Source organism: Curcuma longa, chromosome 11 (assembly GCF_044706935.1).
Source record: "Curcuma longa cultivar G26 ecotype Majalengka, Jawa Barat chromosome 11, ITB_CL_G26_1.1, whole genome shotgun sequence".
Taxonomy (NCBI): Eukaryota; Viridiplantae; Streptophyta; class Magnoliopsida; order Zingiberales; family Zingiberaceae; genus Curcuma; species Curcuma longa.
The window spans coordinates 32787150-32815068 of NC_133871.1; the positions used below are offsets into that span (position 1 = coordinate 32787150).

Here is a 27919-nt window from a genome sequence, read left to right on the forward strand (position 1 = left end):
TTCATTCCATGCAAATTTGATTTTCCACAAGCTAAGCTACATCACATCCTAACGAATCATGAGTACTGTTCATTTTGATAATATAGTTAGTTAAGAACTTACCAAACCTGTTACTCTTGCTCAAATATTAGTTGATGTTTGAGTTGACTTTTATTCCCTGGTCAACACTGAAAAATTGATCACTATTTTTTATATTGCTATTGTTATTGTTGTTGTTCTTGTTTTATCCACGGCTCATGGATTGATTCTCAACAACAAATCAATCAATCATAAATAAATAAGATGAGCTGCTCATGTTTCACAACTATGGATCCCACAAACTAAAACTAAAACCAAAACCAAAACCCAGCCTCCCCTCTCGACTCAAGAAGTGGCCCTCATGCTTTATTTTTGACGCAGGAAATTTCTCAATCTGCCAGCTTTTGTTCTTCTGATTCAATTTTGCATTAGTGGGAGGGAGGGAGGGTTGAAACTTGACAATGAGACACCTTCCTCCTCTTGCCTTGTTCTGTTTTTTATTGGACGGACCATATCTGTGTTGGTCATGAGCCAGCCTTTGCAGCTGTCTCAAACTCTAAGACCATGGCCTCCGAGGACACCAGGAGTGCTGCCAAGAAAGAACAGAATTTGATGGAGAAAGATGGAGATGTTGATGGCAGCGAGGATGAGAGGCTTAAGAGGCAGATGAGCGAGGCCACTCTCTATGCTACAGAAGAAGAAGTGGAGGAGGAGGAGGAGGAGGATGATGAAGGCAAAGGAGTTCAAGGCATTGACTTGGGGCCAAGAACTAGCCTCAAGTCTGAGATCGAAAAAGATAAGGTCTGCTTCCACCTCTCATCTCTATTTGGAATTTCAATCCACTTTCTCCATTATTGCTCACTTTCACCACTTAGATCTATGTTCACCTATTTGGTGCAGGATGATGAGAGCCTTAGGAGGTGGAAGGAGCAGCTATTAGGAAGTGTTGATCTCAACTCAGTTGGAGGTAACTATAATCTCCCCTCAATAAATATAATCTGTAATTATCAATATCTTACTGCGTATATATGTTTGCTTTTGTTTTGAAGTAGAAATCTTGGAGCCAGTGGTTGAGATCCTGAGCCTTTCGATCGTTTCTTCTGGTAGGCCAGACATCGTTCTGCCAGTTCCTGTGCTGCCAAACCACAAACGTCCTTGGTTTACTCTGAAAGAAGGTAGCCATTACAAGCTCAAGTTCAGCTTCATCGTCCGCAACAACATAGTTTCTGGATTGAAGTACACTAACACAGTTCGGAAGGCCGGCATCAACGGTGCGTCCTTTAAACAATAATTAAGATCATATGTTAATCTTGTTATATGCAATGTCAAAATTAATTAAGATTATGTTGGTTTACAGTGGACAAAGCAAAAGAGATGCTAGGTACTTTCAGCCCTCAGCTTGAGGCTTACACATTCGAAACATCAGAAGAGATGATCCCTTCTGGCCTCTTTGTAAGAGGATCATATTCTGCAAGAATGAAGGTAATAATAAATATTCTTGTCTACACATATCCTTAAAGGTACAACAGATAGATAATGACATAAAATCTCTCTTTTTTAATGTCGTTCAGTTTGTCGACGACGATGGCAAGTGCCACTTGGTGATCAACTACAGCTTTGACATCCGAAGAGAATGGCCATCATCTAGTTGAGAATAATGAACTATTTCCTTTCGGCAAATTCTTGATTCTTTATGGTTTTGAGCTGAATCTAAACTCCTGCGATAGAAAGGCTAAATTTCTTGAGTTTCAAGATGAATGCTTGTACTCCTTTCTTTTGTTTCCTTTATTTCTTGAGCCTGGAATTCCATTGCGAACTCTTCGTTGTTTCAAGCATCATTTTTTCTTGTTACGAGTACTTTACTACTTAATGAAGTCATCGTACGATACAGAGGCAGATGATGATCCTTGAACTATTTTAATTTAGGACCATAGATTTTAAGCCCTATTTATGTTCTCCCTCTTGGCATATGGGGCAAGCAATTCAATGTATTTTCTTAATTTTTATTTGCCTTTCACAAAAGTCTTTTTAATGCTTATCAGATTCGAAAATTATATGAAATTTAGTATTTGTTAGGGAATTCTACAAGAGTGGTATAAAAAATAGCAAAGTTGTATCCCAGTGCAATAGCAAAAGGCCTTTTTTCGACACTGATTTTTTTCTTAAAGCAAGGATCGTTCAAGGTCTTGTCCCAAACATTGTGATGATTATTAATTTTCACAACTTATGAGAAGCAAAACCATTATGGCAACCTTCCGTGCTCATATTTGTTATAGTAGAAAATATTTTAAAGCGAAAAAAACTTAAATGCAATCATACACACAAAAAAGAACACACATTAAAACTCAAACGGACTAATTGATAAAATTGAATGAGTAACAATTGTCTTTTATGAACTATTAATCAATGTTGATTGTGAGATCATTTTGCATACACATAGCATACCAATTATCAACACTTTCACCTTAGATGTAACATGAATTATTGTTCAAGATAACAGCTGAATAAATGACTTATGAAGGATTATTTTCGTCTTACCTTACTTGTTTCTACACTAAGTTATTTGAAGAAAAAATTGATGCATTTCTTCAACCTTCGATCAATGAATTTGATATTTTATGATCGACTGATGCATATTCATCTAGTGATATGGATGAGTCACAGATTTTCATGGATTCGATAGGAATATATTTTAAGAGATCTTATAGTGACATACTTTGTTAATTTAACAAGAAAGTATCTACCTTTATATTATGATTGCCAACCCCTTCACCTTGAGCGACAAGAGGCCAATGGGAATTGATCGGTTCAACTCCTCCATTGATTTCACTGTTCTTTGAAGACCAATTGGATTTGAGTAAGCTAGGCAAAACTATACATGTGATTATTCCATTGAATTAAGCAATTCGATTTGGGTAATATAGCTATTTATTAATTTAGAGAAGTTGTGTTAACTTCTTCTCTACTTTAACAGATTTATTTCATGTAATTGATCTTCATATAAGCACTCGCAGTTAATTCCATGATGACTGACACTAATGTCATGGCACAAGAGCTTCCAGTTAATTACATGTCAAATTGATTTGTCAATTGTAAAATAAATAAATTGTTTTCTTGTTTCATTACGATCTTTTATTAGTTTCGTTCTCTTTTGATTTCAGGATTTGAAGTGGTTATTGTTTCATAATAGAATGATAAAACTAGAACAATCCTTCACTCATTTGATCCTACCATTCGAGTCTTACAGCCAACTTGAATTATATGATTCAGCCAGCAGCCAATTTGATTCACAGCATATTTCAGTTATTTGATTCAATCAATCTATTCAAGCTTTCCAATCTGCCACAACTGCTCGACATAGCACTTCAACATTCTACTCAGGTTATTCGATGGATCCACCCAACTCAGCAAATTCAGCAAAAACATCCAACCAACTAATCACTTGACATGAGCTGCTATCCTGACCAATCTACATGGTCTGAGCACTTTGGCATATCACATAATTTATCTAGATAATGACCTAGGAAATTTATTTATCTATATTCTAATTGTCAAGCTTTCAACTGTTGAATTTTGGGATGAATGGAATGGAACAACTCATTCCTTATGAGTTGCTTCAAATTATTCTTCCGAATACTGAAATGAAATCACAGAAGGAATAAATCACTCCCATTTCATTGCATCCTACCCCCCTACAAGATTCACCAACAGACAAACTCATACAATTATGGAAGTAGTATCAGTCAAGTGGAAGAAACAAGCTGCAGTAGACAACGCTGTGGTATTACAATAACTTATTCAGATCATTTTCACAAACACAACCAGGAACCTCCGCGTTCATTTCAGGATCTGATGGCTGAAACATATTATTGCCTTTGTAAATGCCTGTTGCATCTCTGATAACAACCACCAATGTTCCTTGCATTCAGAAGATCTCTCCGACCACGATTAGTACTGAGCACGCCAACTCAATTTGCTAACCAAAATTACCCTTCAGTATCATCATCTTCTCCTACCATGCGAATGATAGTACCCACCAGATGGATGTGGATGTTGTCGTGGCCGCAAGCCCATCCTCATTCCATCCCAATTACCTCGGACTGCAGTCCGGTTACCACTGCTGTTCCCAGTCTGCATCCAGTTCCCAGCTTGCAATGATGCTCCACTTAGTTCCTCTTCTTCTCTCTCATTATACTCCAAAATCCGCTTCTTCAGATGTTGTTTCTCTTCCAACTCAGCAGCTTCCTTTTGTTTTGTACTTTGCACGAGAGTGCAGTCATGGGGGATGTACATTTGCTTTGTTTGCTGCTTGTTGCCTCTTTTCATCAGCACTTTAACTCTCACCTTGTTTGGTCCTCCACCGCCACCATCTTCCTCTACAGTCTCTTCACCACTCTCCCCCTCAACAAACCTCGGGTCCTTAGAACCATCAAAAACATTCATCGGTATCATCATATTAATAGTAGGCCTAGCCCTTATGTCCAGCTTTCTTGATTCCAAGCTCTCCTGCATCAGAGTCTTCAACTCACGGTCGAAGTCCTCTTCTTCATTGGGATCCACCTTCACCAATTTCTGCCTGACGTGGACATTGTCTTCCTCATCAGATCCAACTGCACCATCATCTTCATCATCATCCTCATCACCATCTGACCCATCATCCGATTTGTCTTCATACATTGGTTCTTCCTCGTCTTCATGCCCATCGTGATAAATGCTACCATTGTCAGAGTAGCTATCGCTATCCCCTGCTGCATCATGAACCCTACCATTCTCTATTCCATTTGTCGTACCTTGTCCGTTGGCATTAATTGTTGAAATTGACTGAGATTGACCTATTTGAGACTCACCATCTGAGTGCTTCTCACTGTAGATCTTATCAGTTGACGAAGTTCGTTCATGTTCCTCAAGTTCAACAAGTGCAATATTAACTTCCTCGATTGTTGAGTACCTAGTCATATTAGGTCGTAATTCTGCAAACATGTCCTGCAATGATGTCCAGTAAGCAAGTCTAATTTCCTGAGTAGAAACAGACAAATCTCTATACATGATGACTCAAACCAGTAGTGAACTAACCTGAATGTCAAACTCAATGTCGAATGGTATTGGACCTTTGCTTAGAACATACTGTTGAAAATATATCAAGAATCTATCAAGCTTTCTCTTGGAAGAACCTCTATCAAAATAGTGACCACATGTCTGAAGAAGGGTAACTATCAATCTGATACGGAAACAATCTTCTGGTGGATCCAAAGTATCTTGCTGAAAGGAAAACATCAGTCAGTCTCATCTTCCAATGTTATCATTGATAATGAAATTGATATTGCAGCTTTCTCAAAATATTCCACTATTAGATCTAGCAAACCTAAGATGATACATCACCACCATATGTCACAATCACAAGAAAAACAAAGTAGGGAAATACATAATACAATATTTTTTTTTCAGGCAGCAGATTTATGCTTAGTCTGAAGTAAAATAAATAGCAATGCTGATTTCAGTAGGGACATCATGCTTTTTTGGATCCTAGAAGTAGCAATGCAGAATTACCACTTTACTCAAACATGGGCACTGTTAGCTAATAGCCAAGTTAATTCATTTGCACTGAAGTAACACAAATTGGATTTAAAAGATACATATAAACAACTTGTTTCAGCCTAAACTTCCCCAGATTAACGCAGATTGGAAAGAAGAGAGTGAGGCTGCACCAAGGGAGAAACAACAGATATAACTGCTGTACTACAAATGGTTATAATATCCTACATAGGAAAGTGTCAACTTGACCAGCACAGGTCAAACTGAGTTTTGGCAGGTCAAGACATTGCTTAACAAATTGAACAGTGGAATTGGTCAGGAAAATGTAGGCCATTGATCAAAAGTTGGAGACCCTTACCTATCCAGATAACTGTCAAATTACAATCACTAAGGGTCTGCTTGTTTCACGGAAAACATTACCTGTATAAAAAATTGATAGTGGATGAGGGAAGAAGGTGGAGGGCTCCCAGACATGTGGGCAAAAAAGAATAGTACTCATTTAAAGTGGAATTCACTTTCCCCTAAAATGACTACATTTTTTGTTAACTATGACAAAAATCCGACCAAAATTTTTCATTGCACCGAATATTAGAAAATAAAAAAAATCCAAGTAAATATTTTCTATGAAACAAACAGACTGTAGAGTAACATTTCATTTTATGTTGATCACATAATGATATCATGAATAAAATCACCAAACACTAATGCCAGATTCTTACTTCTGATGATCCGTAACCATAACAAATGATCAGGTAAAGTGTTTCAAACACTACGGAGGAATCAATGTGCTCATAATTGTATAGCTCCCCAAGCAATCGCATATGAGCAAGCCGCCTCTGCTGCATCTCATAATCATTCAATTCTAATCCCAATCTAATTTCCTCAAGTACCTACAATATGTTCAATTGGTATGTTAGCAACTTCTTAAGCATCAAACGAAGGAGTATTTGGATGCAACAAAAATAAAATACCAAAGATGATGGGTTTTCTGCATCTCTATAATAGATAACATACTCATTGCATACGTATTCATAAAACAACCTCAAGTTTATTGCATCTATATGATTCATTAATTGCAATAATTTACACCTACCCATTGATCCATTACATAAACTTACTACTATGAATTAAACAGCAATCAATGTGTTGACAAGCAACTTACAGAATTTTCAGAGGTGGATATTTTTGCATAAGATAAAGCTGCCAATTCTGATTCTAAGCCATAACAAAAGAAGAGTCACATCAGGTCAAGTCGACCAATGTTAAAAAAATGCCCTAAACCCTATGATCCTGGATCTAGGACTTATTCGGTATATAACGCTAAATCGTAAAAAAGTGATATAGCCTTGTACACAATTCAATGGAGGAGATAAGAGCCATTTAGAAAAATCCAACTAATAAGACAAACATGCTATGTAAAGCATTGATCTTATCAAAACAATCACAAATTTCACTAAAAATGGCAAATGGACAGAAGACACCAATACACACACTTAAGAACACTTGTTCTGCACATGGCCCACATGATAAAGAGGTCAACTGCTAACTACTAACGCAATTATTCATGTAACTCTGATTCTAGGGCAAAATTTAAACTATTTGAGATCAACAACACAAAAATGTTCAAACCCTATGAGCATGGATTTCAAACGTATTTGGTATAATGCTAACTTATCAAATAATGATATATCCTAGAGCACAATTCAATGGAGGAGATAAGAGCCATATAAATGGCCCACCTAGTGGGGCAAACATGTGTTCTTGATAATGATGATAGCAATCTTAAAATGAATTCAAGGATTCAGTGGCTATATAAGACATTTGTACAGGAGGCAATAAGCTACACACTTAAGATCCAACTTCTAACTATTGATACAATTATTCATGTAACTCTGGTTCCAGTGCAAAATGTAAACTATTTATGATTAACACAATAATCAAGGATATAATACACAATTTGGCATAATTAAAAATTAATACACAACAATTTGTCATATGCACCAATGTCTATCCAAAGCAAGGATAACATTTGGTAGAAACTCACTTTTTCTCTACACTGTTTCCTTTCAACTGTCAATAACAAAAATGATGCAGCAGCAAAATCAAACTCCAAACTCACATATAGAATAGGAACACAATTGGCACAGTACCAGGGATTACATTCAAACAGAGAAATAAACAACACATGTTGAGATTAAACAAGAGAAATTTTTATTCAATTGAAAGGTAAAAATACACGTATGAATTGGACATGTTTTCTGATTGCATGGAACATAAAATCAGATTTTTAAGGGGGGGGGGGGGGGGGGGGGGGGGGGGGGGGGGGGGGGGGGGGGGGGGACTGAATCAACATATATGATCCAGAGAGAGAGAGAGAGGAATGACAGTGGGCTTAATTTATAAAAATGTTGAAATGTGAATTTTTCTATAGTTCAAAATACCAAGAAACAAAATTTAAAAATCTTTATTTTTCCATAAATACCGCAGTTAGAGTATTCAAGCCCTTAAGAAATTGACCTCATCTATAAGTGCCACTACAAATTCGTCATGGTAGCGACCAAGCCCTGCAGTGAGAACAGCAATAAGATGTACTTGACTATATTTCCCCTTGTGAACCTTCAAGAAGCACTTTAAGATGTATGGTTCACATTCAGACCAAGGTAGTTTGCGCAGCTGACGCAGAACATGCTCCACTGTCGACTTGTCAAGATCTGAGAAAATCAGTTTTCTGATATACTGCACAAGAAAAAGAACCTTCCTTAGTGCAGTTCATAGGAATGAACAGAAAAAGGTTCAACAAGTAAAAAATAACAAACCTGATGTAATGGAGGACGGACTTTAGTAACTCGAGCAGAACGCTCAGGAGGCTTGCACAAGTAATAGGCATTTTCAACCAATGTACTATGACGGGGATCCAAATTTTTCACATTTTTCAATCGCATCAGAATCTCCAACATGTTTGCCATGCGTATGGTAGTTTCAGGTGATCGATACAAAAACCGACCACAAGTTTCAAGAAGATTGCAAGCAACATCAATGTTATGATGAGTGAAATCATCAAGACATGCCTGAATAATATTACAGTAAATTAAATTACAAAATTTTCAAATGAGTCCCACTTCCTAACAAATTGAGGTTACATTACAATGACTGATGAAAGAATATAAGTCGCAGGTATGCCAAGTCAAATCATGTTATCTGTTACCTATTCAACAATCAACATGTATGACTCACAAAACATAGCACCTATTAAATAAAGGATTTGGTGAAAGAAAACAAGAAAAAAATCCAAATCTAATGCTATTCCTGCATATTTCAGGAAAAGTACAAAAATAACAAAAACAATATACAGGACTTGAAGTAGGATATTTAAGAACTTAATACAGATGCCAACCACCGACAAGCTCTTGGAATTTCATGTAAAGCTACCTATCTTTTAACTGACTCATCCTAACCTGGCACCTAATAAAACCCTTTTGGCCCCAAAATAACATTAGCGCAAACCAAATTAAACACCACACAGGAGTAGTCAGATAGAGTAGATTCAACATAATCTAACCTATCACATCATGGTGCAACATTTGCATCAAGTCTCTCAAATTGCAATCTCAAAAGAGGTTAATTATTTTATCCAGTATCCTCTTTCTATTCTCCCGATTAGACATCAGAATTCAAACTCCTCTATGACATCTCATCCTAGTCCATTGGATTAATATTGAATATTACTTAATCTCTCACAAGATACTTTTCCTCGTTTATGTCACAGTAGCTTCTAAAACCTTACTTATCTCGTTTACTCTACAATGCTTCATTATTCAACATTCCATTTATAGAAAACTTCAATGACATGGAATATTTTCAATTTGAAAGAAATAGAGGAAGGAAATTATACTCGACAAAGATTTACTCATTCACTTCAGTGTAAATCATCGATCGTCAACCATTGCACCAATACAGTATCTTGTGTCATTCAGTCCTATGTTTTTGATTTGTGGGACTTTTGGCAGAACATAAATCAATATCTACACTGCAGCTTGAAGGAGGGTACTAGAGTTAATAGTTTAAATCCACATTGGTTCTTTTATCATTAGGTATTATAAGTTATGTTAGAGTCTAATAGATATCTAAGCAGAATTTTACATGTCTCTACTATCTGGTACTTTTCCTTGAGTTCCCAGCTTTTGGGTCCAATCTGACATGGAATGTGTTAGATCGTGAAACGCAGCTAGGGGGGTTTAGATCCTCACTTTTCTTTCGTGTGTTTGTCTATAAATATGTTTGTACGCAGAGGGAAATATAAAATAACACAAACATAAAATCACAAACAAACTAACGACTAGACAATTTATATGGCTCGAGACTTCCATCACCTACCAAGCATCCAATGGTCCCATCACTTGTCAAACATCAAGTTCACCTTGACCTATTGAAGTTCCACTGCCACACATCTGACCCACATCTACCTCGACTTGCTTGGACTTTCACTACAAATACCTATTGCACTTTCCTCTTGACAGATTCTTGTTACACTTTTCATTTGACAATTTCCTGTTGGACTTCTCCATCTACCAAATTTCTGTTTGACTTGGACCTGTTTTGGCTTTATCCAATGTCAAATATCTGATTCACCTACTTGACACATCTACCTAGAACAACATATTATCCAAATACAACATATTGGACAAATATCAAAACATTACAATCATGTGATTGCACCAACTGAATGTAAACCCATGCATTCCTCAACCTTTAACCTTATCTTGGTTTGTAGTTGATAAACCAACGGTATATGAGTTTGCACCTGAATAAATTTGCTTGTTGACCTCTAAATCTTCCAGCCATCTATTGACTCATGAATTAGTATATCTCAGCAAATTAACAGCCATTTCACATCTGCCAGTCATTAACTTAGTAACATCATAGCATCATAACCGCAAGAAAATGATCCTAAATGTCAATGGAAATAAACACAAAGTATACTTGGAATATATGGCCCACAACAAGCACACTAAGGGTCCATCCACACACAGGATCCAGGTTATCAGTGTGCTTCCAATAAAAAACATTGACTGACATGAGACAGTTGATAACATTTGAAAATTGGCTAGTAATAACATCCAATGCCCACAAGGGGAAAAGCCACCAGACTTAATGTTGATTATAGGTGACCAAATCCATATAACTTTGTGCTTGCTTATCAAGATGATCTAAGTCATTGTCACCATCGTCAACTTTTGTTTGTCCCAAGTCCCAAGTATTTCAGGTCAACTACATGAACCTTATACCTCATATTGAGTTCTATGCACAACTATATCATTAATAATTTTTCGAATCAACTAATTCATATATTATTACATTAACTAATTGACCCATTACACCTTCCAATCTATAGAATTTATCAATATCTTTCGAATATATGCAGACTGTAGAACGTATTTTCTTTTATTTATTCATTTTTTGTAGCCAGCCTAATCGCTCCAAAATAATTTGTCCAACAAAAATCCCTAAAATAGGTATAATTTTGAAACATTATAAATATGTTATTTTTCATGCCTAATTTCTATCTTTCAATTCCAAATGAATATTGCTCAAAATACCTTGGATCCTGTGAGTGCAATTCAAGTTCAAATTGTTGCCTGACATGAGTCCAGAAGTTATAATAACTGAATATTAACCTGTAAAGAGGTTATGTTCTTTGGGGCCATTTGCACTTCCAACAAGACTCTCACCATTGTTTAACTAACCAGTATGGCTACAAAAATGACTTCTGAGAAATTGTTTTCCCCAAAACATAATCATTTTTCCTGTTGTTGCTGCAAATTTTTCATAGTTGTAAAAGCTAAACCAAATCAAACTGCATGCTATATAAATAAAAAGAAACCAACAAACTACATGAAGGTGTACTTCCACAAAGTTTTCTATGTAATTTCAAAGGCAAACTTAAGTGAAGATAGAGGGAACGACCAAAGATGTTGCATAACAAAAACAAAATCTTGCAGTTATTGATTCTAGGGAATGACAAAAGAAAAGGAGACTCTTAAAAGAGTTAAAAAAAGATTGCAGGAGGCAATCACATAACAAGCAATATCCACCTAGATAGGAAAGTTCGATTTTACTGTTATAGAGTCACGAATCTTAATAACAAATGAACAGTGCAAACTGCAAAAAATAAATAAAGGATTGGGCAACCAGACTTTCTTACAATATATCAAAAATATAAATAAGACTTACAATTTCAAGCATACCTTCAAGCAACTAAAAACAAGACCTGCAGATGCAATTTTGAACTTGCAAAGTTCTCCAATAAACCTAATGTTCTTTATCTTTGTCTCGATATTGGTTTGATCCTAAAAATGGGAAATCACAACTTAGAATATTAACAGCATCAAAAATAATTGTACACATGTTTCAACATAACAAATAGCTGTCATCGAGAATAACCCTTTCTGATCTGAAATTTAGCATTCAACAAAGTTGCAGTAAGGCTCCAAATATATACCTTCTTATTTATGAGAAAGTTGAACTCCTCTTCTAGCATTGATAATAACATTGGTGGCACATCCTTCATACATGTTGACAATGTTGCCACCATTCGAGAATAGTATGGCAACAACTCTAAGGAAGTCCTTGGTACATTGAAGAGTGCTCGAACTAATTTCTTTCTATTTGTCTTAGAATTCAAGTAACAGAACTCTACCTGAGATAAGTCACATATAAAAATACGTTACATCAGTTCTAGTAGCAAACAACATAAAGCATAAAACAGAAATGAACCAAATGGCCTCACCGTCAGCTGATCAATAAGATCACGGCTTACACAACCCGGAAGTCTCTGTAACAGACTATCCAAACTCGTTCCATCAAGACCTTTTATCTTATCCTTCTCCCCATCTTTCTTTTCAATGTCATCTTTAGGTTTTTCTTTTTCAGAATCTCTCATTTTTTCCTTATCTTTTTCATCTTTATCCTTTCCCTTTTCTTCTGTTTTACACTTTGGTGAAGATTCTGAATCAACGCTAGTCTCAGCAGCATCCTGTGTATCAGTGTCTAGCTCCAATGTATTTTCCTAATGAAACAAAATACTACAAAATTAAACTCTGAAGGAACAATAACTTATAAGAAAATTTAAACGTGGTGAAGGAGCAACCAACATGACTAGGAAGCTTCTAGAATTTAATAGGTAAGACAAACTATAATTAAATATATAATCAATCTTCCAAGCGTTTTCACTCAACAAATCTTACTAACTTCAATAATCATACCCAAAAATATTTTGGAAAAAAAGGGTTCATATACTTATATATGCATTTTTTTATGCCTACTGATGGTATAGCTTATTGCATGAGAAAAATTGGAATGTCTTTGAACATTTTAGTAATCCAGAGTTCCAGACCAAAATATGCTAGATGTTAACTCTTAAGGTGTGTTTAGCTAGCAAGAAAAAGTAATCCATGTGTTCGGTAACAATTCCATGAAATCATTATTCCTTCATGATCCTTCTTAATAGTACTTCCACCATTTTAAAGAATACATATTCATAGCATCTTCCATCTTCCAAGGCAGAAAAAAGAGGGTTGAACGAATCAGGCAGGCCGGAGCAAACATACGAGCTTGGGGAACTGGCTGAGACGAGTAAGATAGATGGTTTGAGCAGGCAAAGAAGATTAAGCAAGATGACTAAGTCGAGTAGGACAAGTAGGATCGACAGGTATGCCAAATTCGGTGAGATAAATGAGTCAAGCCAACTGTTAGGCAAAGCATCCATGCAGCACAGAGTCCTAGACAAACTAAAAGAGCTGAGAAAACCAAACATATTGGCAAATAGAGAAGGTTGAACAGGCAGCATAGGAAATAAACCAAAATCGTAGAGATGGCAATTGGACCAAGCCAATCAGCCTAACCACGCCATGTCATGCACGACCCAACCATAGACAGGCCGATTGTGCTTGGCCTGAACCACAACACCTCAAACCAAGCATTGACCTTGAGGCCTGCAGGCCATGCCAGGCAACACCTGGAACAAATCTGTGCTTGGCACATAACACAAATTATGTCCAACATGAACCAAGGTGAGGCTTGCTAGCTGCAAGAAGGGCCAAACAAAGGCCTAGTGCCTAGTTTGAACACAACTTACTCATTTACCCCTATCAAATATTTACTAAAAAGGCCATTTTACTCTTTAACACTTAAAAAATTAAAATCATGAGAATAGTTCTATCAATTGGTTGTATAGTTATCAAAATGCCTTGAAACAATCTTTAAAAAATCCTATAAATATTCCCTCCCCAACCCCACAACACTAACCTAAAGCTTCATCTAAACTTCCTAGAAGTTCATCATCCCTCTCCAAAGTTTGATATAAAAATTTAAATCTCCAATTTTATCTCTATAGTTCAAGTTCAATTAGTAGCATCGAAATTTTCACTTATGAAATTAGGTGAGGTTCATTTGTGAAATTAATGATGCCACTGATTTCACACACCTGGGTATATCAGTCAAAGTTGGGCAAGGACCATATAGAGCCAAAAGCAGAGTTTATGATTATGAAGATGCGCCTATTTTTTCTAAACATGCCTCTTTCCTATCCATAGTTCATTCAACAACAGCAACAGTGAGCTGAGCTGAGCATGGACTCTCAAAGGAAAGTAGTATGTTTGATTACGAAATGGGATTTCTCACTTCTTAAATTTTTTGTTTACGATCTTAATTCTTTATATTTTTGTATAATTTTTAAATGAGTAAATAAAAAATACTAGAACCGCAAGTGGAAGCTAGGTTGGTTCACTGAAATCCATGCTGGCCAGTGCACATCATGAAAAGGACTGGGCTAGGCTTGACTCCACACAGTGTTTTATAAACTAATCAGATCCAGTCAAAGACAATCATGACAAAAAGGTTCGTATATTCAGATGGTTGTAGTTTTATACATTGGCCAGTCATTGCTCTCTATCTAAAAGATATATTTCTGAATCCCACTTAGCAACTATGCTGAGTCATGAGGGTGTAAAGAAGAAAAGGGTAGAAACATGGAAAGAAAAGAAAGAAAAGGAATTGTACTAGTTTTCATTTGGACACATGGGAACTGGGAAGGATGACAATTACTGGGTCCTTAAAGTTGTATTTTGTCAGAATAGTTTTCCACAATTAACTTAGGATATAACAACTAGAAACCTCACTTCCATGATTGGACATGAATTTTCTGAAGTAACTACCAACTCAATAGTATTAATGGTTACCTGTGATGGAAAATTAAGTATAGAGTAATGATTCTCTGCATGAAAACCCAGCAGGAAAATGCAACAAGACAGACACAGGCATGGAAGTGGGGCCCACCTGCATGGTTATGTGCCTGTCCTACTGCATTTTCCTGCTGATTTTCAAGAATCATTACTCTTAAGTATAATATAATTACTTAACATATTTCTTTGTATATTAGGTTTGTGAAAAATAATTTAGCATTCTCCGAGCGGCTAATATAGTGCTTTTGAGTTAATCTGCATAATGCCATAATAATCATCAAGATTAAAGTCCATGATAACTACTAATGCACTACAAGTTATATGCTATTGTGCATATCATACAGAACATCCTAGATAATATAAGCCAGGCGAACATGCCCTATTGAGGCATGCGCTAGATTCCCCACACCAAGGCATGCTTATCCAACTTTCAGGCACTAGCATAAATAAGAATAACGAGTAGCATGCATCTTTCTGGTTAAAACACCTCAGGAGAACTTCCCCAGATGAATCTAAATAAATAAATGTAAAGGCCGATGCATTCTTACACTTTGCTGATCATGTGCTTTCAGTTGTTGGTCATTCAACTTTGGTTCAGCTTCTCCAAGTAAAACAGCAGGAACAAATGCTCTGATGAGTAACAAAACACAACAAGATTCCCAACTGATTGTTTGATAAAGTTCTTAAACCATGAGAATAGACAACATAAGTACAACCAATAAATTACACTATAGCTTTTCTGTAGGTTTGAAAATTAATGATGACTACTTCCAAACAAACCTGAGGTCGGGTAATGACTCATAAAATGCCCTTGTATCTTCATCATCCCATACAGGTTCAAGAATAGATGCCTCTTTCACTGAAGTGGAAGATGCTGCATCAATTCCTGTGGTAACTCGAGTTGAAAGGCCATCATCTGGCATTACAGGAGGTTGCACATCAAGTGTTTCAGCTAAACTGTATATGAAACAGAAGATTAAAATGTGAATAAATGAATATGCTGAATACTATTGATATAGATATCCACATAACAACAAGATAAGAAGCATCAAAGAAAAACATACGAAGATACACCACGGAATAATTGATCAAAAGACTTCCTGAGCTTCTCGTATGATGCAGTATTCTCGTCACTAAGCTCCCCTTTAGCATTTAAGACCTTTGCATTCTCAAGTTCCATTAGCCGAAGTGACTGAAACAACCCCATAGACAAGTCATAGCACAGGCGTGGAGAAAAAAATAGAATAAAACATTAAAGAAAGAACACAGAAAGAATAGTAAATGCATATAAATTACGTGATTTAGTCAAACTTACATTATGTTCAGACAGAAGTAATTCAGTTACGGCGTCATAATATGTATGTAATGCTTTCTTGAAATTTTTTTTCTGATCTGCAGTGACATTAAGGCCAGCAAAAAACTGCAGTAGACATGACAAGAAGCTATTAGTTTGACAGAAGGAGCATTATGGCCCGCTAGGTATCAACACAACTTTCTGTCAATGCAAACAAAAAAAAACTAAATAGGTTTCTTTATGTCCAATGTAAGCGTCTATATTAATCAGTCGATAATATGCATAATATAATTCCACCAATAATATGCATATGGCACTTACATCACACACACACACTGTGCAATGTGTGCCATGTATGTGTATTTGCATTGGACAGCAGGACCCGATATACTGAAAACTACACCAACTGAACCTAGCCAGCATCAGGCATGGATCAACTATGAATCCAATATTTCTGAAAATATTAAGCACGTAAATATTCATTAATTTAGTGTGCTAATACCGACACAAGTGTAATAATACCACCCACAAAATATACATAGCAACACAAAACATTGCAAATATCATATTAGCACAAGCATGAAGTTTATGGATAGCCAATATGCTACCTCATCATAAATTTCTTGTCCAGGTAGTTGAAGGCCCAAAAAGAATCTTCCTTGTCGGGCAAAACTTGTGAGAAGTGACAAATTCGTCTGTGTTGTTTCCCTATCCTTCAAATGGTCCGGGGCAGTAAGATCCTTTATAATGTTCAGAAGAATGCTGCAATCATCAACCACCCCAACAAAATAAAGTTCAACAAGAAGTTTCAGAGTACTCCTTTTCTTCATAGCCCTTGAATTCCTATCAGCATCTAAATCATCACCAGTTTTTCCAGGAAAGAAAATTTTAAGCAGGCCCTGAATTAGGGAGGGTGCAAAGTCATTGTATCTTTGATGAAGCAAAGAGCAAACCTGCATGATAACAGGCAAAAAGAAAAAGATTAGGGCATCAAACAAGGCCACCTGTTTACTCTGATTGATTTTGTCTACAAAGAAACAATTAAAAGCATGATGAATAATACCAAATGAGCACTCAAAGTTTACTCCAAATACAGGTCAGCATTAGATGAGTTACAGCAGATGCATAATAGAATTCTTTCGAGATTGAAGAACAATGAGATCAAAGCAATAAACATTTCTCTAAATACAAACTAGACATTAGCAATCAAACCACATTATCTCAAAGTCAATGAAAAGATAGAGAAAAGGTCCAGTGCAGTGCCTCAAGTTAATAACATCAAGACTAAACCAGTGATTAACATCTTAAGATGTGTTGATCGGCACACACAAAATCTTTAGTTCTGCCAGCCAACCAGGCATGTGAGAAGCTCCATAACACTCGGAATATGAGCAAACAAGTGGAACTTAAACTTTGTGCTTTCATTGCAGCTGAATCGCTCATCCTTTAAAGCGAGAAGCTCTGAAACATTCATCCTTGCAAGAAGCTCCATGTCAGCTCCTCCTCCGCTCCAAAACCTTAAGCTTCTTCCTCCGACACCAGCTTGCAAGGAAGATGTCAAAGGTGGGGCATGACTAGTGTTTCTCTAGCATTGGCCACAACTCCCAGGAAAGCTTCCTGTAAGACCTCTTCTTATTCTTCATCCTCATCCTCCTCTTATTATTCTTCCTCTTCCTCCTTGGTGTGTGGCACTACTAATCGGCACAGCTGAAATGACACGAAACAACTTGTTGCAATCGGGGACTAAAGACCTAACTTAGAATGAGATTTAAAACCTTGGTCTAGACTATCATCGAGGAACCCAATTTTAATAACAAAAGCACAATTTCACACTTACGTCTTATGGAACACATTAGAAAGAAAAAGTTTAGCAACTCTCCTTGGTAATAGCAGGTATAAAAAAAATAACGTGAAATTGAGATAGTTTACAACATAAAATCACATATATTACCTAGACCAAATAGGTTCAGTTTACCAAAGAGTCATTCAACCGCCTGCTAATTACACAAGTTGAAACAAATGCATCCAACTATGAAGCAAATTAACAGCTTACCCATTCCACAAAATGATGCAACAGACTAGAGAATTAACTAAGTATAATATAACCAATAGTTCATGAGAGCTGCTTGATTCCATGTAAAAGGATCCTAAAGTAGAAATTTCAATTATGACAAGGATATTGTCTAACACAAAATGGAGGTTTGCACATGTACAAGTTAACCAAAACAGATTACTGAGTAAATAGATAACAACATACTTTTAACACAGACAAACTCAAGATGCATGTCAGCATAATTAGCAATCACAAAAAGAAAAAAAAATGTGATGGGCACTACCTGCACTGCTGCTTGAATATCTGAAGCTCGAAGCTTGGCTTCACAAATAGCAGTAACAGCTTCACTAACAAACTTGCTCATGTTGACACCTCTCAGCTCATCCAATAGGGCTTCTCTTTGCTCATCATTTATCTGCCTAAGCTTTTTGGTAACAGCAGTATTACGTCTGATACTGGAGTCTAATGTCCTGAGGAATCCAGAATCTGGAACAGAGATACAAAAGAACTTTCTCTCTTAAATCACCAAGTAGTTGCTAAAAGTAACATTGCATTATTTCTTTTTTTTTAGTTGTCCACATAGCTTATTAATAGATAGTTCAAAATGTTGCAATATTGACTATTAATAACAGTCTTGCTAGGATCTGTGGCATAGGTTCACTGGACAGTATACAAAGCTCATCGACAAGAAAGACAATAAAAAATGATGTTACTATAAGAAAGAAATACTTTTTACTCAGATAAGTGATCATTGTAGAATCACAAGACAAATACATCAACCTAGAGGTTAACCAAATGGTCATAGCAGTTAGCCAAAAAAAAAGCCCAACACTCTTCATGATTAAGACTAAAATTCCTTTACACTGAACTGAAAAATACCCACAAATTGTAACGTTAATACAGTTTTGAGTTGGCTATTTCCAAATCAATGGATTTGAAGTAAATATAATCATCCCAAAATTCCTGATTAAAAATTGGACCAAAAAGATCTTTAACAAAGCTGTGTTTCTAAAAAATCCAGACCATGTTGCTAGACCAAGACTACAATTTTACCAAAAGGTATAAAATAGCTTAGCCATGGACCTGAATTAGTAAATATTATAAGTATCAGAGAGTTAGTCCACTAAATAGTAAATACTTTGAGAATGACTAATTTATCTTAGACTAAAATGCCTATATTGGGCCAAATTTAAGTACTACAAAATCTTAACCAATTATATGGATGCAATTGGAGATGAGTCCTGAGAACACTCGTTTGACTTTTCTCTAGGAAGAAATTACTCCTGCATAAGAGTTCCTTTATTCCTTTAGTTTTTAGGCAAATTGCCCTCGTAATTTGACAGCATAAACCTTTTTTCTTTATTTAGCTCCTCCAATGTGTAGTATATCTCGCTTGAACTTATTTTTCTTATAATTATACATGTTTGCTAAAAAATATATTTAATTAATTTCTGCTTTCTTTCCTGTTCAGAATCTGATTGTAAATGCAAGGGATTTATATATAAATACCAAATAATACAAGGTGTAAAATGTAGTTTTTATATTGTTAAATAATAAACATATGTTCAACGGGCACTCGATCCCTACTAACCTAACTAAATAACCACCCTAGCACCCCCTTGCGACAACCCCTGATGGCATAACAAATCAAATATATACAATCCAGTCATTCAACATTTCCTTTTGTAGAGGATCAATTATTGCATTTAAATTATCTGTCCAACATACTAATACCCTATCCCTTCCATATGGAAATCTTGGTCTAAATGCTTCAATCCCAGATCCAGCATGTTCAAAAAGAGGGAAATTTATGACAGGTAACTCACGGGCACGACAGTTCTTTGAATGGACCAGGAGTTAATATAGACGAGGTTCGATAAGGATTAGTAAGCCAAGGTAGCCAACCAATTAAGCCACAACAACCTCATAATCTCGCTTGCAGGGAATGTTGACAAGGCTTGCAGGGCAGGAGTTCTTCGTGCTTCTGCCTGAGAAAAAGCTCCACTTTGAGATGTTCTTCGAGCAGGAGTCATTTTTCTTCATGCAAGAGTTCTTCACTTCCAACCACTTGCAAAGTGAGATGAGTCAAGACTGGAGGGAGACAGTGGCCTATCTTTACTAGTCGCTCTGCACCACATACTCACAATGGTCAGACAAGCCTGAGTGATGGCATCCCATAGGCCTCACCGAGGAGACTCTTAATTGACATGGACCAAAATGACATTATGAACGGCAATCCTAAGTGCTTTAAGTTGTCGTTTGTCCTCACCTTCAGTCTCTAAGTTCCACTCCAACTTTGGCACCACCACTCTGCCAGTTGTGGGACAAGGAGTAAACAAACACTGTGAGTTTGATGCCCAACCCAACAAGGAGCAAAAAGGGGGAGTACCAACAAAAAAAATAAAGATTCAAGTGCACCAACTACAGGAAGTTTGGGCATACTTGTTACTCCCTTCAAGGCCGCATCCTAGCTACCCCCAACACATCTCCCAGTGGAAGTATCTAGTTGACATGCTAGAGAAAACTAGTAGATTAGGAGCAAAACCAATTGATATCCTATAGATCTCAAAGTGAAACTGATTGATATCTTTCAATGCAATTTGTGAATTCTATGCTGCCTAAAGAAATTCCACGGAAAGCTCATCTATATTAGGATAAAAGTCATCTTTGGATGACGGTGTACATAATGTTGATTGGGCAAGTGCTCCCACAAACAAAAGCTTCATAACATAATGTTGCATGCTTCTAAGGTAGTTTAAATTTTTAGAAGAGCAAGAAGCAGCATGTCTAGTGCAAAGTTGAAGTGTAGGGCTATGGCCCTAGTAATGCATGAACCTATCACAATTAACTCATCAATAATAGAATTGGGATGTGATTCTAAAGAGTCGATGAAGTTATATAGTAACAACTGCAACACAATGTATGTAACCTGTAATTTAGTGCTCCACAAGAGCACAAAACACAGACAACAATTGTCAAAGAAAAGATGCAATCCAATAAAATTATCTCAGCATTCGTCTACTTTAATAAACTCCACCCATGACGAATTAACCCCATCATGGCAGGTCTCAAGCCCAGATAAAGGAAGAAGGTTGCGTTAGGTTGTCAGACAGCATTAAACTAAGGCATATATTCAATAAATGAATCCATTAAACTATTGTGCTAATGCTAGGTTGTTCTCCGGAAGGAACACGTTGTAAGATCCGAATGTAACGTCTCGTCAATAACCACTACATCTCCAGAACTCTGATGTAGTGATAAATATGTAAGAATTCACGTTGTAGGATCTAATTATAGCATATCGACAAGGACTGCTACATCTCCAACTTGGATGTAGTGTTAAATAAGCAAGAGTTCTCGTACCATAAGTTGGATAAGAACAAATATTATAGAAAAACTAATAATCTAAGATTTGGAACATAGGAACCCTCACTGGTAAAGCAACAAAGGTAGTAGATACGATGATTAGGACAAGAATTAATATTTTGTATGTAAGAGACAAAATGAGCAGGCGAGAAGGCAAAGATCATAGAGAGCTCAGATTTTAAATTATGATATACAAGAAAAAGTAAAACAAGAAATAAAGTAGGTATTGTTGTAGATAGTTCATTAAAGGAAAGTTGTAAGAGTAATTAGAAAGGAGGATAGAATTATACCACTCAAGGTAGTAGTGGAGAAAAAAACTATGAACGTAATTAGTATATATGTACCTCAAATAAAATTAGACGAAGATACCAAATCAAGATTTTGGAATGACCTAATGAATGATTTTAATAGGAGGCGATCTAAATGGGCATGCGAAGTGAAAATGAAAAATATGAGAGGGTGCATGGAGGTTATGAGTTTAAAAAATGAAAAAGAGAAAATTATATTAAATTTTGCAATAGCATATGACCTTATACTAGCTAATATATTTTTTAAAAAAGAGAAGAATACTTGATCATGCTCAAAAATGAAAATAATAAATCGCAAATTGACTTTCTTATTATTAGAAAGAGAGATAGAAAAATTTATAAATATTGCAAAGTCATCTCTAGAGAAAGTTTAACTATCCAATATAAGTTAATAGTGTTGGATATATGCTTCAAACATAGTATTAATAGAAGCAAAATACACACGACTCCTAGAATTAAGTGGTAGAAATTAAAGAATGAAAAATAAAATATATTTAAGAAGAAAGTAAGAGTGCAAGCATTAGGTGAAATATACAGTGACTCTAATACGACATGGGATAAGATGATATTAAAGTTGAAAATAATAATCAAGAGTGTACTCGATGAGTTAAAGGGGCATGCACCACCAAATAAGGAATCTTAATGGTGGAATGAGAAAGTACAAGAGAAAGTGAAGGAAAAAAGGAACAGCCTATAAGAAATTATATATTTATAAAAATGAGAAAAACTTTAAAAATATATACAATGGCCTAGAAAGCGTCTAAGAAAGCAGTAAATGAAGCTAAGAATGAAATTTTTGAACGGTTATATTGAAAATTGGATATAAAAGAAGGAGAAAGAGACATTTATAGAATAGCTAAAGTATGAGAGAGGAAAATAAAAGATCTTATTCAAATAAGATGTATCAAAGATAAATACAATAAGATACTAATAAATAATGAAGAAATAAAATAACAATGGAAGAGATATTTCCATCAACTTTTTAATGAAAGTTTAGATGACTAACCTAATTTAGATAATTTAACTATGTCAAATGAGTATAGAAATTTAAATTTTTATCGTAGAATTAACTCTTCAAAAATATAACAAGTTTTAAATGGATGAAAAATGAAAAAGTCATTGGACCATATAATATTTCGATAAAGGTATATGAAAGTGCCTAGGGAAACAAGGTATTGAATAGCATATAAAATTATTTAACATGATATTGAAAACGAAAAAAATGTCTGATCAATGAAGGACAAGTACTTTAGTTTCCTTATATAAGATAAAAAAGACATACAAAATTGTATAAACTATAGAAGTATTAAACTAATGAGTCATACCATAAAACATTGAAAAAGAGTAATAGAAAAAAATTAAGGAGACCACGGTGACCAAAAATCAATTTGGGTTCATGCTTAAAAGGTCAACAATAGAAGTTATACGTCTTCTTAGAAAAATATCGAGAGCAAAAGCAAGATCTACACATGGTATTCATTGACTTAGGAAAAAATTTATGATAGAGTCCCAAGAGAAATTATATGAAGATTTTTTTAAAAAGGAGGTGTTTGCGTAGTATATATTAGACTAATTAAAGATATATATGAGAATGTAACGACCAAAGTGAAGACTTCAGACGAATTAATTGAAACATTTTCAATAAAAATAAAGTTACATATATGATCTGCTCTAAGTCCCTATCTTTTTACACTAATCATGAACAAACTCACTGGACACATTCAAGATATAGTACCGTGGTGCATGTTATTTACAGATAATATTATTTTAATAGATGAGACACATGAAAGAGTAAATACTAGATTAGAATCTTAGTGGGAAACACTAGAAATGAAATATTTTAGATTTAATAGAGTAAAGACATAATATATGTAATTTAAATTTAAACAATATTAGATATAATGAGACAATTGTTAATATAGGAGATGATGAGTTGTTTGAAACTGAAAGATTTAAATATTTAGGATCATTTTTGCATGACGATGAAGGAATTAAAAAAGATGTCTTACATAGAATATAAGTAGGAATGACTGAAACGGAGGAGAGCGTAAGTGTTTTATGTGATCGTAAAGTACTTCTAAAACTTAAAGAGAAAGTTTTACAAAACAACGATTAGACCTACTATGTTATATGACATTGAATGTTGGACTATGACTCGAACACATGGGCAAAAGATACGAGTTACAAAAATGAAGATGTTAAGATGGAAGTGTGGACATATGAGAATGTACAAAATAAGAAATAAGAGCATGAGAGAGAAAGTCAAAGTTACATCTATTGAGAGAAAACTCTAAGAGATACGTTTAAAATGGTGCGGACATATACTTAGACCACCAATAAATGCTCTAGTTAGGCGATGTGAAACTATAACAAATACGCACATCAAACGAGGAAGAGGAAGACGAAAAGACTTAGTAACAATAAAACAAGATAAAATTTATTTAAGTATGGATTATGATATAGTAGGGAATAGAGTCAAATCACATAAAAGGATCCATATAGTCGACCCCACCTAGTGGGATAAGACTTTGTTGTTGTTATTGTATTTGTCTACTCTAATAACAATTTACAGATTTACTATTTGCAACAAATTAGCCTTTGATATTATCTTTACCTGGGTTATCAAACCCTATTACATTCCAATTTCTCTGACATAAAAAAGGCTCAGATTCAACATTATGAAGGTTGGTCCTTGCAATCCGATGGTGATGGTTGGAGACTGACATTATAATAAAGGCCTCAGCCAAGCCTCCGAAACTCTAAAGTGTGTTTCCTTACAAATAAAAGATAGAACAAAAAAAAAGGAAGGTGAAAAAAGAATAGGCATTTAGATGGAGAAGCTAGGTAGGAAAAGGGTGGGGATTTTTTTTCCTTCCCTAAGGAGTATTGGATGGTAAGTATCATTGCAGCTCTCTTTATAAAGCAGTATAAAACTATAAAGCACTGCATCCCACTGTATGCTTACCTGGTCTTTCAGGATTCAAATTACTATGGCGGAGTGTCATTTTTGCATCAATTGATTTTCGATGTTCCTCAAGGCGTGCAAGATTTTCCTGCAAACAAATGAAATATTGTAAACATGATAATTCCGAGCTCTAAACTCCAAATTTAGTTTCAGATGAAAATTAACGATAAAGTTTCCATATAGTTAGAACTAATGAAACTCCAAGTGAAGAAAAAATTACATAAAATGTCTGTTCTTGTCAAACTGATGACATCATAAAAGAACTGGAAGGGCAAGCTAAATGTATAATATGAGACCAATCAAGCACTGAATGCTAAATGTATCCAATCCTTTGTTCTTCCAATGCCAAGACAATGATATCAGCCAAATATAGTGTATATTGCCTGATTTTTGTAATGTGTAGCCATCCAAACAACATATGGCACTTTAGTACTAAGAGTATGTTAAAGCATGTCATTTGGTCTGATTTGGATCCAGCACCATACCATCCTTACTGACCAATGCTGACTGATGTTTCTAACAATCACCACTGCCTAGTGATATAAACAAAAAAGAAACTCCAGTCAAATTTCATTTCTGCGATCAACACTAGTGGATGGAACAGGCTTTTTATAATTGAACTACAGTAAGACCAACTTTTAAATTGGTCAGAATTTAACTGAAAATCTTCCCGAGGATATAAAATATATCATTTGACATCCTATCAATCCGAACATGATAATATATCAGTTCAAATCAGAAAACTATATTTCTGAGGCTTATTCTAATTTTATCAAACGAAAATGTTACAATTAGATAATAGAGTTATTGGAGGGTTTAGTCCCACATCATTGTTTTAGATATGGAATTATGCATTGAGTCGCATATATTTAGGTACCCCTTTACAATAGAAACAATAAAATATTTTCATTTCCCCAAATTCTATATGATATTAGATTCCCCTTACTGGAGTTAAGGTTTTCCAAAAAAAACCTAATTCCCCTTAAGGGAATGTCACTTGCATACCCCCCCCCCCCCCCCCAATTTCATCTTTTGATCCTTTGTCTCCTCTCTCTCTCTCTCTGCAAAGCTGCCATCTCGCCACCAACCACATGCTCCTAGTTGTGGTCACAACACATAGGATCGTGCTTCCCCTCATCCGATGAACAATCTCCTCCGTTGCTGCATGTGACACACCATTTCCTCCTACACCACCCATGAATGTCAGGGAGAAGTGTGCCCCTGCATACCAACAAGCAATGTGTGACAGTGCACAGGAAGGTCACCAGCCTCCCTGTCATCTCCCTGTTCGTGCTTCCAAACCTGTGGACAAATTTGTGGTTTGAATCTAGCAAAGAATCAAACCACTATTTCCATCTTTCTTCTAGAGCCTTCAAATGCTCTCTGTTTCCCTCGGTCTATTGCTTGCTTTTGTATGGAAGAAGCCTGCTCACAAGATTAATTCCTAAGAGTGAGACTTCTCTATGGTCTCATTTTACTTCATCCTCTCTTCCTTTACTCTCTTTTACCAATGAGATGACAAGTCTAAGGATGAAGGGATCATCTCTTCTGTGCTCCAAATCTATTTCCATAGCTTTTTAATTTGTGATTGGCAAGCTTAGTTGATTTACAATTGAAGGAATCATTGACGGTGCGCTTCATTACCTCCTTATGTTTTGTTCCACTTAGTGCAAATAATATGTTTGCGGTCATATCTTAGTCTACACTTTTAGTTCATTTAACAAGCTTGACATAAATACTATCTATGCTTCAACTTGAGAGTGAATGCTAAAATTATTAGGTAATTAGAGTAATTGGAGTAGTGGGTTTACTCCCATATTGGTATCTAAAATCTAAGGTTTCTACATCGAGTCATATATACATGTAGTTATCCCTTTATAGCAAAGCTGAAAAAAAAAACTATTCTTTCCCCAAATTCTAGAAAGAATACATGACTTCTTTATTTTATGGAATCAACTCTCCTGTGATTAGACCTAAAGAATTCAGCTAGTGTAAACCAATCATTTTTCATGCTAATGCTGAGCATACATGAATGACTACAATTTAGCATCATAGAGTTCTGACACAATCAAGGTCCAACATGAACACAATCTAAAGATTCCCATGATTTAAACAATTGTAATTTAAAGAAATGTAATTACAATGGCAATTTTCTCTTATATCCAATAGAATAGGATATTTTCCAAGAGGTAATTCAACGACAATCAAATTAAAAACCCTACCTCATCATCTTGCTTCCCCTGGTGATCATTGACCATACGACACTCATCTTCAGTGTGCTCCATTATGCAATGAACTGCATTATCAACCTTCGATAGATGATTTATCATATAATAATATAAAGAAAAATACAATACGCATGAAATTCATTGAATCATCTGGACAAACTGAGATCACTATTCATGGGACCAGGGAGAATTATAGCCAACTCCGAGAATGAGGCAGAACTGAGAACATTTTATATTAGTTCAACAAACAAATATGCGATTACTTTCGCTTTCTTTGAGAGATGGTGGATGGGAAGAGCAATACAGAAAAGGAGAGACCTGTGGTTGTGGACGATATTGAGCAAATAAGGGAGAGTAGAAGGAAAAGGAGTGTAGCGTAATGGCAAGAAGAAAGGGAGAGAACGAGCTAGCAGCGTTATCATGGTTTAAGCATGCCCAGTGAGGAAGAGAATGCTTACCGAACCTCGGAACAAGTGGCGTTCCACCGACCCAGTTTGCGAAGAAAGATATCAAACGCGATTTTTATTCATAGATTGATCAAAAGAGAGGAAGTGGACTACTTGTATGCGAAGATGACTTTTGGTGGCAACAAGGAAGGGAGCGAGTGAAGGAAATACGTCCGGTCGCTTCAACGTGCTCCGTTGCGAAAAAAGAAGAATCGGCAGACAGGGCGACGAGGAAAGACCTCCCAAGTGTGCGGAGACAGCAGTACAGGAAAACCCTAGCACGAACCCTAGGTTTGGTAAGGAAGAAAGGATAAAGAAGAACGCGCGCATAATTGGGTAGCGACGGCGGAGAAAATAAAGGACGGCGGAGAGGAGGAGATACCAGCGGCGAATTCCGGCGTCCTCCAGCGATGAAGACGAAGGTTCGAAGGACGGCGAGAAAATTGACAGAGCCTGCTATTCTTGAAGAA

The 27919-nt window shown here is 35.8% G+C and overlaps 2 protein-coding genes across 3 annotated transcripts; one reads left to right on the plus strand and one right to left on the minus strand.

Moving 5' to 3' along the window:
- Nucleotides 1-567: 567 nt before the first annotated feature.
- On the plus strand, nt 568-1814 carry LOC141840881 (rho GDP-dissociation inhibitor 1-like). Its single transcript, XM_074728969.1, has 5 exons — nt 568-819; nt 919-985; nt 1071-1289; nt 1376-1500; nt 1590-1814. Exons 1-5 carry the CDS (start codon nt 583-585, stop codon nt 1668-1670), a joined length of 729 nt encoding a protein of 242 aa, XP_074585070.1. The 5' UTR covers nt 568-582; the 3' UTR covers nt 1671-1814.
- Nucleotides 1815-3660: 1846 nt separating this feature from the next.
- LOC141840184 (regulator of nonsense transcripts UPF2) lies at nt 3661-27899 on the minus strand. 2 transcript variants are annotated; one of them, XM_074728093.1, is made up of 17 exons: nt 27832-27899; nt 26998-27071; nt 24776-24863; nt 18420-18622; nt 16692-17036; nt 16105-16209; nt 15854-15981; nt 15570-15746; nt 15338-15419; nt 12338-12616; nt 12050-12247; nt 11796-11897; nt 8367-8618; nt 8068-8286; nt 6270-6440; nt 5092-5277; nt 3661-5001 (listed from the first exon to the last, which is right to left on the minus strand). In XM_074728093.1, the coding sequence occupies exons 2-17, from the start codon at nt 27058-27060 to the stop codon at nt 4021-4023; spliced, it is 3579 nt and encodes a 1192-aa protein (XP_074584194.1). In that variant the 5' UTR covers nt 27061-27071; nt 27832-27899; the 3' UTR covers nt 3661-4020. The 2 variants fall into 2 exon arrangements, with proteins under 2 accessions (XP_074584194.1, XP_074584195.1); XM_074728094.1 differs by lacking the exon at nt 27832-27899 and adding an exon at nt 27462-27736.
- Between the last annotated feature and the right edge of the window lie 20 nt (nt 27900-27919).